At 40.7% G+C, this 16,180-nt stretch overlaps 1 protein-coding gene across 5 annotated transcripts in view; it reads left to right on the forward strand.

Moving 5' to 3' along the window:
• TTC6 (tetratricopeptide repeat domain 6) overlaps positions 1-6,527 on the forward strand; it is a 201,541-nt gene extending 195,014 nt beyond the window's left edge. For all 5 annotated transcript variants that reach the window (XM_024982078.2, XM_010817188.4, XM_059879346.1 and 2 more), the window contains 2 exons: positions 5,562-5,787; positions 6,295-6,527. In XM_024982078.2, the coding sequence (XP_024837846.1) occupies positions 5,562-5,787; positions 6,295-6,431 (363 nt within the window). In that variant the 3' untranslated portion in view covers positions 6,432-6,527. The remainder of the gene's footprint in view (positions 1-5,561; positions 5,788-6,294) is intronic.
• The last annotated feature ends 9,653 nt before the right edge of the window (positions 6,528-16,180 follow it).

Below are 16,180 nucleotides of genomic sequence, written 5' to 3' on the forward strand. Positions count from 1 at the left end.
ATGCTCCTATGTTAATGAAAGAATATGGTGGAAAAGGAGAAATTGTTGGTGCAGGAGAGAGTGATAGGGATAATTAGGATCAAAATCTTTCAGAATTTGATGGGTCTAAAGTTTGGAAGTTCCGGGGTGGGCTTTGAAGAGAGCAGGTCACACTATCCATTATGTCGTGAAGGAACGCACAGAGTACAAAAGAGAGTACCGCTGCTGTAGATGGATAGTTTTTTTTTTTAATTGCTTTTTAATTTGATTGCACTAGATTTTTGTTGCTTTGTGCAGGCTTTCTCTGGTTTCGGTGTTCAGTTCAGTCGCTCAGTCATGTCCGACTCTTTGTGAACCCGTGGACTGCAGCACGCCAGGCCTCCCTGTCTATCACCAACTCCCGGAGTCCACCCAAACCCATGACCATCGAGTCGGTGATGCCATCCAACCGTCTCATCCTCTGTCGTCCCCTTCTCCTCCTGCCTTCAATCTTTCCCAGCATCAGAGTCTTTTCAAATGAGTCATTTCTTCACATCAGGTGGCCAAAGTATTGGAGTTTCAGCTTCAGCATCAGTCCTTCCAATGACTGTTCAGGACTGATTTCCTTTAGGATGGACTGGTTGGATCTCCTTGCAGTCCAAGGGACTCTCAAGAGTCTTCTCCAACACCACAGTTCAAAGGTACCAATTCTTCGGTGCTCAGCTAGTTGCGGTGAATGGGGGCAGATCCTCATTGTGGTTTGCAGGCTTCTCGCTGCGGTGGCTTCTCTTGTTTCGGAGCGTGGGCTCTAGGCGTGGGGGCTTCAGGAGTTGTGGCACATGGGCTCCATAGTTGTGGCTCACTGGCCCTAGAGCGCAGGCTCAGTGGTTGTGGCACACAATTTTAGGTTCTCCTCGGCATGTGGAGTCTTCTCAGACCAGTGATGGAACCCGTGCCCACTGTCTTGGCAGGTAGATTCTTATCCACTGCACCACTAGGGAAGTCTGATAGGTAGATTTTGATAGTAGGCATTTCTGTTTATTGATTATAGTTTTTCCATTAGATATGAGTATCATTTACCAGTTAAGAGTGAGGATGGATAGGCAAAAAGGGGGACGTGTGGCTAGGAGTTTTGAAGAGGAAAGAGAACATGTGAAATAATTGTTCTAGAGAGTGGTAGTGTGAACATGCCAGGGAAGTATAGCAGGACTACCAGACAACTTTAAGTTCTCATTTGAAGTTTGTGGTTAAATTTAAAGTGAGATCTTGACTATACTGCTTTGTATATAATTCTTTCTATACAAATTCAGTATGGCTTTGTGTCACTCCACAACCATTTCTCTGAGTTAGTCTCTTATCTCCTCCTTCCAGGAAAGCTCTTTAATGCCTGGAATCACACTCCTGTCTCTTCCCCTATATTTCCTTACTCAGAAAGCACATCCATACCCATGGCTTATGCTGCATGTCAGCCTCTACCTTTCTTCTGAGCTCCTAACCCATACTTATCAGTTGCTAAAACAGGATGCTTTATAAGTGCGTTAGACTCAAAACGGAATTAATCTCTGTATCTTCTACACCCCTTCCAGCTCTTCTTCCTAGAAACCCTGTCTCAAACTCAAGATGTCATTCCTTAGAGTCACCTGAGTAAAAATATTGCATCAATCATGATTTTTCTTCCTCAGCTTCCTCTAATCAGTCATCTAATTCTGTCAGTTTTGCTTCTTAGTTTTTTCTCACACATGCCATTTCCATTCTATTTCTACTGCAATTGCCTTCATTCTTTCCCGAGTTAGATCAGTTGGCTTGCTGACCCCTATGATGAGGCTGGCTGACTTCAGAGGTGAAGTTAGATTCTGGGACAGAGAATTATCAAAGATATTATTGTGTAAAGCGTGAATGAGATCATCATAGCTCAGACCTCAGATAGCTGGGAGTCTAATGTCTTCCAAGGCTGACGGTCAGGGTAAGTTACCTTAAACTTTGTCAAGCTCAGACTACTCTCCAGCTGGGTTTTGGCAATGTTTCTGTGTGCTAGAGAGTTAGTTAAGACACACACAATGCCCAGGGCAATTTTCTGTTTCCATAACTGCTTGTGGTCCACGTGAGAAGGAAACTCTCACATTTTAAGCTTATTTGTCCCTAATAACTCTATGGATATCATGTATAAGACTGTTTGGTTAGATCTAAAGTGTAGTTTGAATTTTGATCATACTTAAAAAGTATGGCTCTTTTTTCTTCAAACTAGGGGCACATCAGCTGGGCAAATATGTGATCTAAAATATAGTCTGTCCTCTGTCTTGATAGACTGGATACCTGGGCTTTATAGTGCATGCTCTCTTCAGAGACAGCAGACTTGGAGAGTGGTTTATTCAGCTATTTCTGTATGCTCTGTGTTTTTTTTTTTGTGGAGAAAATTCTTCTATTTGCTGTACACCCTCCTCCCCGTTTTATTTCTGACTATGGATGGAAGACTTAGGGCCAGGAGGAAGGGTCTTCAATAAACCAAATAATCTCTAGAGGGTTAAGACATGTATGTGTTCTGGCTTCTTTTGTGATTAGTTAGTAGCTTAATGGTTTTAAACCCCATTTGGATGCATCATGAACTACAGGTGACTTTTCAATAATAACTGAGTCAGCCTTCTAATTAATTACAAGTATGAGGGAACTTACAGGTATGGTTCTGAACGAATTTTAGATTTAGGGATAGAGTCTATTGAAATTCTAGAAACACAATTTGAATCAGAAAGCATCTGCTGCCGAGTCGCTTCAGTCATGTCCTACTCTGCGCGACCCCATAGACAGCAGCCCACCAGGCTCCCCTGTCCCTGGGATTCTCCAGGCAAGAACACTGGAGTGGGTTGCTATTTCCTTCTCCAATGCATGAAAGTGAGAAGTGAAAGTGAAGTCGCTCCGTCATGTCTGACTCAGTGATCCCGTGGACTGCAGCCTACCAGGCTCCTCTGTCCATGGGATTTTCCATGCAAGAGTACTGGAGTGGGTCACCATCGCCTTCTCCAAGAAAGCATCTATAAGCTAGTAAATAAGTTCTAGCCTCCCAGGTGGCACTAGTGGTAAAGAACCCTCCTGCCAGTGCAGGAGACAGAAGAGAAGTAGGTTCAGTCCCTGGATCAGGAAAATCTCTGGAGAAGGAAATGGCAGCCCACTCCAGTATTCTTGCCTGGAGAATCCCATGAACAGGAGCCTGACAGGTTACAGTCCATGGGGTCGCAAAGAGTTGGACATGACTGAAGTGACTTCAGTCAATCCTAAAGGAAATCAGTCCTGAATATTCATTGGAAGGACTGATGCTGAAGCTCTAATACTTTGGCCACCTGATGTGAAGAACTGACTCATTGGAAAAGACCCTGATGCTGGGAAAGATTGAAGGCAGGAGGAGAAGGGCACGATAGAGGATGAGATGATTGGATGACATTACCAACTCGATGGACGTGAGTTTGAGCAAGCTCTGGGAGTTGGTGATGGACAGGGAAGCCTGGTGTGCTGTAGTCCATGAGGTTGCAAAGAGGCGGACATGACTGATTGACTTATCATGTACACACACGTGCATGAGGAAATTAGACCCGTTGTTAAATCAAGGCCATCCATTGTGGTAGGCATCTTTGTTCTCTAACTACTCCATGGGTGATAATACTCCTGTTCTTCTAGTAACCTCGTTAAATATATAGGCTTTCATTTCCTAAGTAGTATATATTTAAAGCTGTAATAGAAAGTTACATTGTTCACAGTTAGCCATACTATAGTGTTTTACTAAGTTCATTTATTTTAGCTGAGGTGGGTGTTAGCTTCTACCTGATTGAAGTCATCCTTTTGTGATTTTGAATTGTGTAGTTTTTATTGAGGACTTATTGGTTAGTTAAAATGAAACTTAAATTACTTTTTGAAGGAAGTCTTGGCCCTGCTTTGAGTCATTCCCTTGCCTCATTTGTAATGACTGCGAGTCCAGCCTCCTGTTCAGGAGTGAATTCTTTGAGCTTTTCACAGAGGAATGTCAATTCTGCTGCCTTTTTAAGGGATCCTTAAATTGCACTTAGCCACAGCACAGAACAGCTCCCATTCTGGGATGAGATGGATTACACAGTCTTGATCTAATTGCTTCTCAAAAGTCACAAACAGTAAAATTCATGGTGTATTGCTTGAGGGCTATGATCTCTCCATTTGCAGATACTGGCAAAAAATAAAGATGTATCAGTATAACTGAGTCTTTATTATATTCTACATATTGTTCTCAGTACTTTACCTGTTAGCTCACTTAGCTGTCATAGCAGCACTGAAAGTAGAGTTTGATTTTTTGCTTCCATCGAGTCAGAGTGTTTTAGCTACTCACCTGAGGGCGTGGAGCTAATATGTGGTGGAGCCTGGACGTCTGGCCCTGAGGTCTGGGCTCCTGGGCACCGCACTCCCAGTGCTCCACTTCACCCACAGTGGAAGTGAACTGAGAACAAATCCCTGGGAAATAGAAAGAAAAATAGTCCAATAAAGAAGACTGATAGACAATGATCAGAGAGGTAGGAGAAAAACTAGGGAGACTCCCTGTTTCAAGGACAAAGAGAGTTTTAAGGGGGAAGGAGAGACCAAGGGCATCTGTGCCACAGAAACGCTGTGGAAGGAAAGGTCTAGAAAATGTCTGCTGGACTTGACAACACCCTTAGCCTTACCAAAAACTGACCTCGTGGAAAGAGGGAGATAGATAGAAGCCAGACTGTGGTGTGCTGGGGGAAAATTGAGTGGTAAAGGAATTGGATTCAGCAAGCTGTATTGTTAAAAATAGCTTTTCCTAATTTAGGGAGGTTTCAAACTCCTTTGAATTCAAATTCAAAGGAGTCAAATTTTTATCCATTCTGTAACTAGAGAAGAGATTCCTACCTTGAGTAGCAGCATGTCTAATCAGCATCTCAAGCTATTTTTGGTGAAAGAGCAGTTTTTAAGATTTTTCTAACTTACTTCAGACCCCAACACCGGTCTATGGACCACACTTTGCAGGGTCCTTTCCAGCTTGAGAATTTGTTGCGAAGCATCTGGAATCTTGGATCTTCTTGAAAAGCTGATTTTTATCTTCTTTCTTCTTTCCTTATAGCTTTTCATAGTATAACTGTGTTTTTAAACCTTTTTGGTATGGTTTAGAATTTTATTTTCAAAGTTCACTTCTCTCTTTAGCCCTTACTCTGCTTTTATATGAAAAGTGTTAGTTTTCTAACTTATGTTTTATTTTCCTGTTGTGGCCTTTTTTCCTAACTTATAGTGTTGTACAGGGATATGGGATTTGTGTGTGTGTGTGGCGGGGGTGGGGTGGGGGTGGGGGCATAGACAGCAGGAGGAGGTGGTAGGAGAACATTTTGCTTCAGCAGAGAGGAGTATTTTATCTCTGATGCTATCTAAAACTGCTGACGCAGGATGATAACACAAAGCAGACCAACTATTGGTTGGTTTTATTATCATCTTTTACATTCTCTGCAAATACTGTACCTTCTTATCATCTGTATCTGATACAGATGGCCTGAGTTTTATAATAAAAGTATTTCAAATTGCTGTATAGCTGCCAGTTAAAATATATTCAGATTGTCATTATCTTCGCATTTCTATAGGCTAGTGACTACTTCTCAAAGGCTTTAAAGTTTGATCCAGAAAATGAATGTGCTACCATGAATCGAGCTATTGCAAATACAGTATTAAAGAGATATGAAGAAGCAAAAGAAGATTTTGCATATGTAGTTGAAAGCTGTCCATTGTGGGCTGCAGTATATTTTAACAGAGCATACTTCTACTGTTGTTTAAAGCAATATGAACTGGCTGAAGAAGACCTAAGTAAAGGTATAGTTTTTTTGGTAATTTTTTGAGTAAGATTACAATGTTTGAATTGTTTTTAGATGACAAAAGAAGAAAGACATCAGGTCTATTTGCTTAGATAAATTTACATTAGAATTAATGGTTTTATATATCTTATCTTTAATGTAATCAATATAGATTTGTTTATATAATAACTTACAGCATTGGTATGCTAAAATGTAGAAAATTATTAGGGAAACCATACACAAATATTGCTCGACTTTCAAAAAAGACATTGTACTGTGTTTCCCGAGTTAATTTTCTTAGAAAGATTCAAATGTAACTAAATAATGTACATATGAGGAAAAATGTTTTCAAATAGGTAATACTAAAGTGTTATTTTATTTTTCTATTATATACTATTATTTACTAATAATAACTTATAGTAATAATAAGGTGTTATTATAATTTATTATAAAATTTGTATTTAAAAAATGAGTCTTTTTGAGTGCTCACGTAAAAGATACCTTGAAAAATTTTTTTCTTTTACAGCTTTGTCTTTGAAACCTAATGATGCTCTAATATATAATCTTAGAGCAGAAGTTCGTGGTAAGATAGGTCTGATTGAAGAAGCTATGGCCGACTATAACAAAGCACTTGATCTTCAAGAACATGCCTCGGTGGTATGAGTACATAGACCATGGATTCTATAGCAATTTACACAGTTCTTCTTCCAGAAACTGAAGCCTGTTTGTTGCTTTTAAAAAAAGTTTTCACTATCTTCATTGTTGTATTCCTTGTGTTAGTCTTTTATATAATCCTTTGATACATTTTAACATCTTCTTTATACATTAATTATAAAACTTTTAGATCATTTTCTGCAGATTTGTAACAACTCAAAAATGAATTTTTTTCACAAGATTAGAATTTAAATGAGAATGTTTCTCAAGGGCCCTAGAAATACAAAATATTTTCTTTAAAGTAAAATAATTCCTTTAAAAATAATAGTGCATGATTTTAGAAAAAGGATCATGGACCTTTTCATCAGTACCTAGATGTATTCAACAATATCCAGATTAAAAAAAATAGAGAGCTGATGCCTATAAAGAAATTAAAGTCAAGCACATTTCCTTTCTCCTCCTTTGAACAATATCTGCACAGGTCTGAATTCTTCCTAGTACGTATGTTGTTCAACACATAAACATGTTTCTCTTTTTCATGTAGCCTCCCTCCCAGGACAGCGCCTATGAAGATTTTGAGCATCCGCCTCTTTAATGCAAATTTTATAAACATATATAAAAATCTGTATATACTTATAATTAGTGCATCATACAATTTGACAAGAATACATTAAAACAGCTGCTGCTGCTGCTAAGTAACTTCAGTCGTGTCCGACTCTGTGCGACCCCACAGACAGCAGCCCACCAGGCTCCCCCAACCCTGGGATTCTCCAGGCAAGAACATGGGAGTGGATTGCCATTTCCTTGTCCAATGCATGAAAGTGAAATTGAAGTCGCTTAGTCGTGTCTGACTCTTCGTGACCCCGTGGACTGCAGCCTACCAGGCTCCTCCATCCATGGGATTTTCCAGGCAAGAGTACTGGAGTGGGTTGCCATTGCCTTCTCCTTAAAACAGCTAAAAATTCTTAATAGAATGTTTCTTTAGTGAAGCAGAGAACCCTTTTCCTTTACCTCACTGGTAGTAACAGTTTCCTGACTTATACACTCCTCTGGATTTGCTCCGCTCAGTTTATTTTCCTTCTGTGTCTCATTCTTCCAGTACATCTCCAGCTCCTCAGAGACTTGTTTTCACTGTGATGAGACTTTATGGCAAAAAAACACCCCCATCGACTCAGTTGCCTTTGTTTTCCATTTGAGGTACCAGAGTTTCACAGTAGAAAGTCGATTTTAAGTCAGAAGCCACTGTGAGGCTGCTTCACACTCTTTTAGGATCGTTTCCTTGGCGTGGTACGTGGGTTCACGTGAGGACTGGGCCACGCCTGGTATTTCAGTGGGTGACTCAGCCACCTTTAATAAGCCTCTTCACATCCTCTTGTTCTCACTTGTCTCCAGAACCTTTAGTCCCAGGCCGGCAGCTGATGAGATCAGAACAACCTCCTGCACCCACTGGCAGACCCTCGTCTCGTGCCCCAGCCACACATCTCTCACCTACAGCCCTGGGGCATCTCTGTTAAAAGCTGAGGGGTAGCCTGCTAGCAGTGGCAGTACTGGGCTACATGCCCAGTGGATGTGCAGGGGACCCAAGTCCCTGTCGAGTGAACTTTGGATGATGAGAGAAAAAAACTAGGAAATCAGCTCCTTTCCATCTCTTGGTGAAGTGTTCTGAGACACTCAGTCTATACAGCCTCCTGTACAACTCACCTGGGAGACTAAGCTGGTACCCAGCTTCCAGACGTATCCTGCACTTGTGCTTTTGACTTCCCTGGCTTGCTTTCTTTTGTTTCTCCCCCTGCTTTTCTGGGTTTGCACTTCTTGATAAAGCCATTGCCCAGAAACATTGGCCTCTGGCTCTGCTTTCTGAGACAACCCAGGCTGAGACAACTAGTAATTTTTTTTTTTTCTGATTACACACAAATCCTTATAACTTGAGGCAGGAATGATAAAAACCAAGGACCATGATGGCATAATGGAGCAAATCATATCTAATGTGCCAAAATGCTGCAGGTCCTGGGTCCATATCCCCCAGGGACCCAGAGTTTCTGTGTACTAACCTCCAACCTCTTGCACAAACCTACGGTTTTCCACCTGAGGCCCTTCTCTCAGTCCACACCTCGGTTAAGCCACTGGGCCAGGCTAGGTAGAGTGTTCTATGCCTCACAGTCATTGTTTTACTTTTTTACCTATGCCTTGTAAGGTAGCAGGTTTATTGCATGAGGAAACTGAGGCTCGGAAGGATAAGATTATGTGGCCAGCTAGTGAATGGTGGAGCTGAAAGTCAGCCTCTGTTCTAATTTAAAAGTCTCTACTCCTCCTGCTCCTTTTCACCTAGAGAGAAATCAAACAAGATAAACTCACCCAGGAAATAATCTTTATCATAGTGACAATAAAGCTCTCTGTCTGCCTAAGGTTTATTAGTACACAAAAAGGATTTCCAGTCTTAAAGAACACTTTTTTGTTTTTAAGAACAGTTCTTTTTTACTGGCATATATGTGTATTTATTTATGTCTATGATAGTAGTAAGTATGATGAGAGTAGTAAGATTATCTTGAACTTTAAACTTGAAACACAGTCAGTGGGCAACATTTTACATTTTGCCTTTGATGGTACAGGCCAGATAAGTATGACAGTAGAAAGGTCAGCATGTGGGCAGCAAGAAAGGGGAAAAAGAAAGGAAACCTCTATCTGCTAAAAACCCACTGCTGCTGCTGCTAAGTCGCTTCAGTCGTGTCCGACTCTGTGTGACCCCAAAGATGGCAGCCCACCAGGCCCTACCGTCCCTGGGATTCTCCAGGCAAGAACACTGGAGTGGGTTGCCATTTCCTCCTCCAGTGCATGAAAGTGAAAAGTGAAAGTGAAGTCGCTCAGTTGTGTCCGACTCTTAGCGACCTCATGGACTGCAGCCTTCCAGGCTCCTCTGTCCATGGGATTTTCCAGGCAAGAGTACTGGAGTGGGGTGCCATTGCCTTCACATTTTCATTTCACCATTATAAATGAGGCAAGTCTTATTCCCATTTTACAGGAGAAAAAATATGAGGTACAGACATTAATGGGTTTAGAACACCCTTGGTGTAGTGTTGTTATCCAAACTTAGTTTTGTTTTTATTTATGTAATATATTCCTGTAAGTTGACTTGCTAGAATCAATTGAATTTATTTAGCAAGAAGGAATTTATAAGAAAAAAAAGCATAATTATTAGTGTTTGTCCCTTGTTCTACCCACAGAAATCTTTCTGCACCCATGTTCCTTGAATCACATTATAAGAAACATTGTCCTCTATTTCTAGATGGGTGTAGCTGGAAGAGACATCACAGCGAGGGAGGGAAAAATGTCAATACCTCTGCATGAACAAGAGCAGAAGTTGATTTGTGCCTGGACAGACAGATCAGAGCTAGAAGCAATAACCTTGAGCTTTGAGAGCCCGTCTACCTTCTTAGTGGGAAGATCTCACTCTCCGAGGTTCCCCAGTGGCTTAAAAATGTTTGATAGTTAATGTTTGAGAATCACTGATTTCCAAAAATAGCAGGCACTTCGACCATCTACTGTGAGATTCCACTGTTCAGCGTCTCTTCTCCTCATCCATCTTTGCCTGGGGAATTTATTCTCAAGAAGAGATCTCCTCTTCCCAGGAGGGTGGTTTACTCTTTGTTTCTCTGCACTCCGAGGCACTGCTTCCTGATCTTTTAGAACACCCTTTATATCTGTAGATCTGTGTTTAATGATTATCTTCTCCCTAGACTGGAAACTCTGCGAGGGCAAGGATTAGGCCTATCTCATTCACCATGGTGTTGCCAATGGTTGTCACAGTTCCTGGCACATAGCTGGTGCTTCATAAGTATTTGATGAATTTCCTTAAATAAAATGTGAGTCTGGATGTTCACATTGCAAGCCATTATGACCCAACACCATACTATTCATTTCTCTGATAAAGTGGACATATGTGAGATTCTAGGCATAGCCTCTTAAAGGTCAAAGCAGTGACTGCATTCATCTTCAGTGCAACATATTTAACATCTGTGAGTAGAAGAACTGTAAGATGAATACCCTAGAAAATGAAATTAGGAAAAACCAAGATGTAGTGAATGAGCTCAGTCTGCTGTAAAAATAACAAATAGGTAGCTTAAAAACAATCCTGTCAAGGTGATGAGGGTGAAACGTCTGAAATTATGATGTATTAACATCTTAAGCTAATCACTGTAATTTTTATAATTGGATGATGCTATGACATAATCAAGCTGTAACCCAATCAAGTATAGTGAATAAAAGCTCTAACAAATTTTAAATTCCCTTTATATAAAAAGAAATCTTGCAGTAATCAAGGGGGGGCATGGTGGATATTGAACCTAAAATTGGGGCAGGGAATGGTCAGAGTGCAAACATTTATATGCTTGTTCCTGGCTCTATTTGCTGAACTAGTGCTCCAAAGAGTAGATAGGAACAATCTTTTGACTTCTTTATAATTAATCCCCATAAAGTAAATGGATTGTACCACTTTGTCATAGTTTTAATCCACTGAACCATTAAGGTAATTCAGCTACTTCTTTTCTTTCTGATTCTATGCTAGTCTAGAAACTTCAGTGATAATTTGACTTTGATTATATAGAACAATATTTATAGTATGCTACTGCTGCTAAGTCACTTCAGTTGTGTCCGACTCTGTGCGACCCCATAGATGGCAGCCCACCAGGCTCCCCCGTCCCTGGGATTCTGTAGGCAAGAACACTGGAGTGGGTTGCCATTTCCTTCTCCAATGCATGAAAGTGAAAAGTGAAAGTGAAGTTGCTCAGTCGTGTCTGACTCCTAGCGACCCCATGGACTGCAGCCCACCAGACTCCTCCATCCATGGGATTTTCCAGGCAAGAGTACTGGAGTGGGGTGCCCTTGCCTTCTCCGGAATTTATAGTATAATTCCAGTTTATTGTAACATATAAAGAATATACCTCTTAAATATATTTTAAAAACCTTAAATTATTTGAATACACCAGGCTTTAACACTGAGTACCTGTGGAGAATGGGATTGTTGGTGTAGGGTTTTTGGTCAAGGGTGTGTGGGAGGTTTAAAAGAAGTTCAGTTTGAATTTTTAGTGGAGGCTCCTGCATTTTCTGATTTGTTTAAATCATTGGGTGTGTCTTGGCTTTAGAATAGGAACAATATAAAATAATGTCCCCCACCCACTAAATTAAGTAGCTCATTTGCAGCAACATTTATGACTGTAAAAGATGCACGTTGCCTTTTCCCCTGGGTGTCTATAGTGAACTTCAAGCTAGAGCTGGCCTGCAGGCTCCCTTCATAGAGTTCAGCTGGTTGAGACAGGTCCTGCTCAGGAAGCAGCTCAGGTCCCTGTTTCACCATCACCATCTCTTTGGAAGAACTTTGTCTTGAAAAAAATCTTTTTCTGCTATACAGATAGTATGATCATGAAGAAGTGAAGTGAAGTCGCTCAGTCGTGCCTGACTCTTTGCGACCCCATGGACTGTAGCCTACAAGGCTCCTCCATCCATGGGATTATTCAGGCAAGAGTACTGGAGTGGGTTGCCATTTCCTTCTCCAGGGGATCTTCCCGACCCAGGGATCAAACCTGAATTGAATGTGGGTCTCCTGCGTTGCAGACAGATGCTTTACCCTCTAAGCTACCAGGGATTTCCCGGTATGATCATAGTCACTTATATTTCCAAGGAAACTATATAATTTGCTATTCAAACATGTGAGTCAATTGAGGTCTCTTATCTTCCCAGCAACTGTAATTTTAATTTACTTGCAAAAGTGGAATATATTAGTTTTCAGGTATTCATGTAGTGATTTTGCTTTACTTTAGAGCTCTTCTCTGAAAGTAGAAAGATCTCCAAAGCCTCTGATGAGAAGGAAAAAAACAAAACAAAACACTGAACTTTGCTTTAATATATCAAACTTCATGACACAAATTATAATAGAGAAATGAATCATAAGAGGCCAGTGGTTTATGCTGATGATACTTGTAATTTTATAGCCATCACTTAAATTTCTAAGTGGAAAAAGGATCATTTACATTCCAAATATAAAAATGCTCCTTAATCTTACTTCAATTGGTTAATAGGTTAGACAGTTCCATTTATTGTTACTATATATATATAATTATTTGATACTTTGAAGTATGATATTTTTCTTGTGTGGTTCAGAGACCTAAGGGATAGATCCATACTTATATTTTAGAAAACATATCTTTTTTTTTCTATAACCTTCCATAGATGACCCATATAAGTCTGTAGATCAACTTGACTTATACTTAGAAAAGGTAGCTGAGAGTTTAACTTAATATTTTATATGACTGTTACACAGTAGTAAGCATTTCTTTTTTTAAGACAGTTACAAATAACAATATTCTGAAGTTATTAGACTGGGAGACTGCCATTTGAGTATGTTTGCTTTATAAGTTAGGAACAAATCTGTCTTTTTAATCTAAAGACCACGATAAGAATTTTAGTGTCTAAGTTAAGGTGATTTATTATATTACACAAGAAACTAGAGATGAGGTCTTCTTCCTTAAAAATGATAGAGCAATGATCTTATTAAAGTCTTGGAGCCCTATTCAGGAAATTTCCAAATTCTGTAGTACAACTCTGTGCCTTTGAAATGTGGGAGACATCTCAACACGCTTTTTCAGGGTATAATTTACCCTGAATAATGTATGAGTCGGGTAATTGCTCTGCAGTGTACTCTTCTCCACTGAATGCTGGCTTCTCTAGTATTGCATCTCCTGCTTTCAATTCCCATGCTGTGTGTTTACTATATTGGATCTCTGATGGTGAGTAGACAAGGTGAGGCGGGGTGGAAATGTTGGAGAACTGAAAGTCGTTGGCAATCCGGGAAATAGTTTCTATACAGTAAACTTTTTTAGTGTAGTTTGGTTTTGGAAGTGTGATTTTTGTATAAAGCTTTCCTCTAGGGTTTCTGAACCTGGGATGTTTTTACCATTAGGAAATAAGTGGGTAGCCAATGCATATTAATTTTACTGGAGAAGTGTCAGAGGGAGAGAGGAGGGAGAAAGTTAAGCGATGTAAGTGGAAAGTAATTTATTATTATTATTTAAAAATGTTTATTGACTTATTTATTACTTGGCTGCACTGGGTCTTAGCTGAGGCATGTTGTGGTGCTTGGACTTCTCTGGTTGTGGCTAGCAGACTCAGTAATTGGGGAACGTGGGCTTAGTTACCCTGTGGTATGTGGGATCTTGTTTCCTGACCTGGGATCAAACCTGCAGCCCCTGGACTGGAAGGCAGATCAGGGAAGTCCCCTGGAAAGCAATTTAGACATAAAAATACAGCAAAGTCATGGATAGAACTTGAAAAATTCACATGAATCTTTAAAGGGAGACATCTCTCCCTTTGGGGTGGCTGCTCTGGGATGTGCCATAGACCCACAAGGGTTAGCATCTAGCCTCCTCTGTTGCTGGGCACTGGGGGACTGCAGCAGCCTCCAGTAGCACAGGGATGCAGCATCCGAGGCTCCCTTCATAGTGGGTGTCCGTGAGCCCATTTTACAGATGGGGAAACTTGGGTCCAGAAAGGTTAGATGGCCCACAGAGGCTCCACACTTAAGGGAGGAACCATAAGACAAACCCTGGCAACTGGAGGAATTTGAGAAACACTGTTTCTGGAATACCTTAAAATGAAAATACCTATAAAGTCAGATATAAAAGGCTGAAATTCCTCTTGTTTGGGTTTTTATTTTTTTAATTTTGATGTAATGCACATTTGACTAGCCTGATGAGTAATTCATTTCTCAAAGTCCTTTCAACGATACCTGTATTTTTATTTGATGTTTTAAGTGCCGTCTTCATATCTACTTGGATCCGTTCTATGCTATATAAACTGTGGGATAATAAAAACACATAAGTGATTACTCAAGTGACAGGACCGCTTCTAAATGCTCTACATATATTAGCTCTTTAATTATGATAACCACCCCGTAAAATTATTATGATTAACACGCCCATTTTATAGATGGGAAAGCGGAAGCAGAGGGAGATGAGGTAATTTGCTTAAAGTCACATCAATTAAGCAGTTGAACACTCTGACTCCAGGGCGTCTGTTCTTTCTTCTGACTTTAAGCCATGTGAGGGAAGACAGATACTGAGGCCCTGCCCTGTTCAGAGGAGTTACCTGTCAGCAGCATGCAGGTTTTTGGGAGATCTGTGTCCCAGGAACTCAGGCTTTTGGCACCCAGAAATAATATGGTTTCTTGAGGAACTCCATGTTTTATCTTCTGTTTGGAGTACCCTAGACCCAAAGTAAGCATCTCAATTTTGTTTTAAAATAAGACTAAAGGATAAAATTCAACCTTAAAACCTAGTCATTTTGCTCACTATGCTCTAGGGCTGTAGCTTCTTTGGAGTCATAACTTTTATTTTCTGGAGATTAAGTCTCTCTGAGATTTATCCCTGGAAGTTTACAGGAAAACGGAAGGACCCTTTGAGAGGAAATGACTCTTGTCTCTTAAACAGGACAAGGCTTTCAGAGTAATTTCTGCCATTCAGCTCTCCTGTGATCCACAAGCAATAAATGACTGTCTTTTGAAAATGGCAATGGCTTATCGAATTCTTGGGCATCAGGCAAAGAACTTGAGCGATTTCTCTACACTTGTAATGTCAAGAGGAGTCATCCTCAGAGACCTTTGTTATAAAAGAGGAATTGTTTATGGCTATTGAAAAATCCCGGTGGAACTGTCCATCACACTTTATGAAATGTGCAAGTTACGTAGGTATCAGCTTTCTGGATCTCATTTTCTTTCCAGAGCATTCAGAATCAAACCCTTTCCTTGCTGCTTTCATACTGATAGACACAGAGCTGTTTCCTTTTTCTTCCTTTCCTGTTTTTGTTGACTCTCTCCACATACTTTTTTCTTTCCTTCATCTCCTGTTTTGAGGTCATACTCTTAACTCACAGCTTCTCAAAATGGGGTGTATAGTCCACCTGGGTCAGAATAGGCTTGAATGCTTATTAAAAATGTGTATTTCAGGTCATTTCTCAATTGGACTAAAGCAGATTCTCTGCTGCTGCTGCTGCTGCTAAGTTGCTTCAGTCGTGTCCGACTCTGTGCAACCCCATAGACGGCAGCCCATCAGGCTCCCCCGTCCCTGGGATTCTCAAGACAAGAACACTGGAGTGGGTTGCCATTTCCTTCTCCAATGCATGAAAGTGAAGAGTGAAAGTGAAGTCACTCAGTCGTGTCGGACTTAGTGACCCCATGGACTGCAGCCCACCAGGCTCCTCCGTCCATGACATTTTCCAGGCAAGAGTACTGGAGTGGGGTGCCATTGCCTTCTCCGAAGCAGATTCTCTAGGAAGCAACAAAGAACTCTACATTTCAATAGGCTCCTGAGAGATTCCTAACCACACTGAAACAAAGATCTAGTCCAGGGAGTTTCCAGCTTAATTATGGAAGGCTTATTACAACAGATTTCTAGGGCCTGGTCTGGAGTTTCTGATTCAGGAGGTCCTGGGTGGGGACTGAGAACTTGCATTTCTGTGGAGTTTCTGGGGGTGCTAATGCTGCTGGTTTGGAAACCCCACTTTGTGAATTCCAGAGGTTGAGAAGCTGCAGTCTAATCTTGGAATCTTTTAATAAAACTTGCTTTCAGGCATTTTGGTTGTAGAAATTAAAATGTTAACCAAACCCCCAAAATGTGTCTCTGTACCTCTGTGGGGCCGTTCCTCACTTTCCACATCACCTGTTCACCCAGCTCATCCTTCAGAGGGTGATTCCTACCCGCTTAGGAAGGCCT

The sequence above is a fragment of the Bos taurus genome, chromosome 21, assembly GCF_002263795.3.
Source record: "Bos taurus isolate L1 Dominette 01449 registration number 42190680 breed Hereford chromosome 21, ARS-UCD2.0, whole genome shotgun sequence".
NCBI classification, from domain to species: Eukaryota; Metazoa; Chordata; class Mammalia; order Artiodactyla; family Bovidae; genus Bos; species Bos taurus.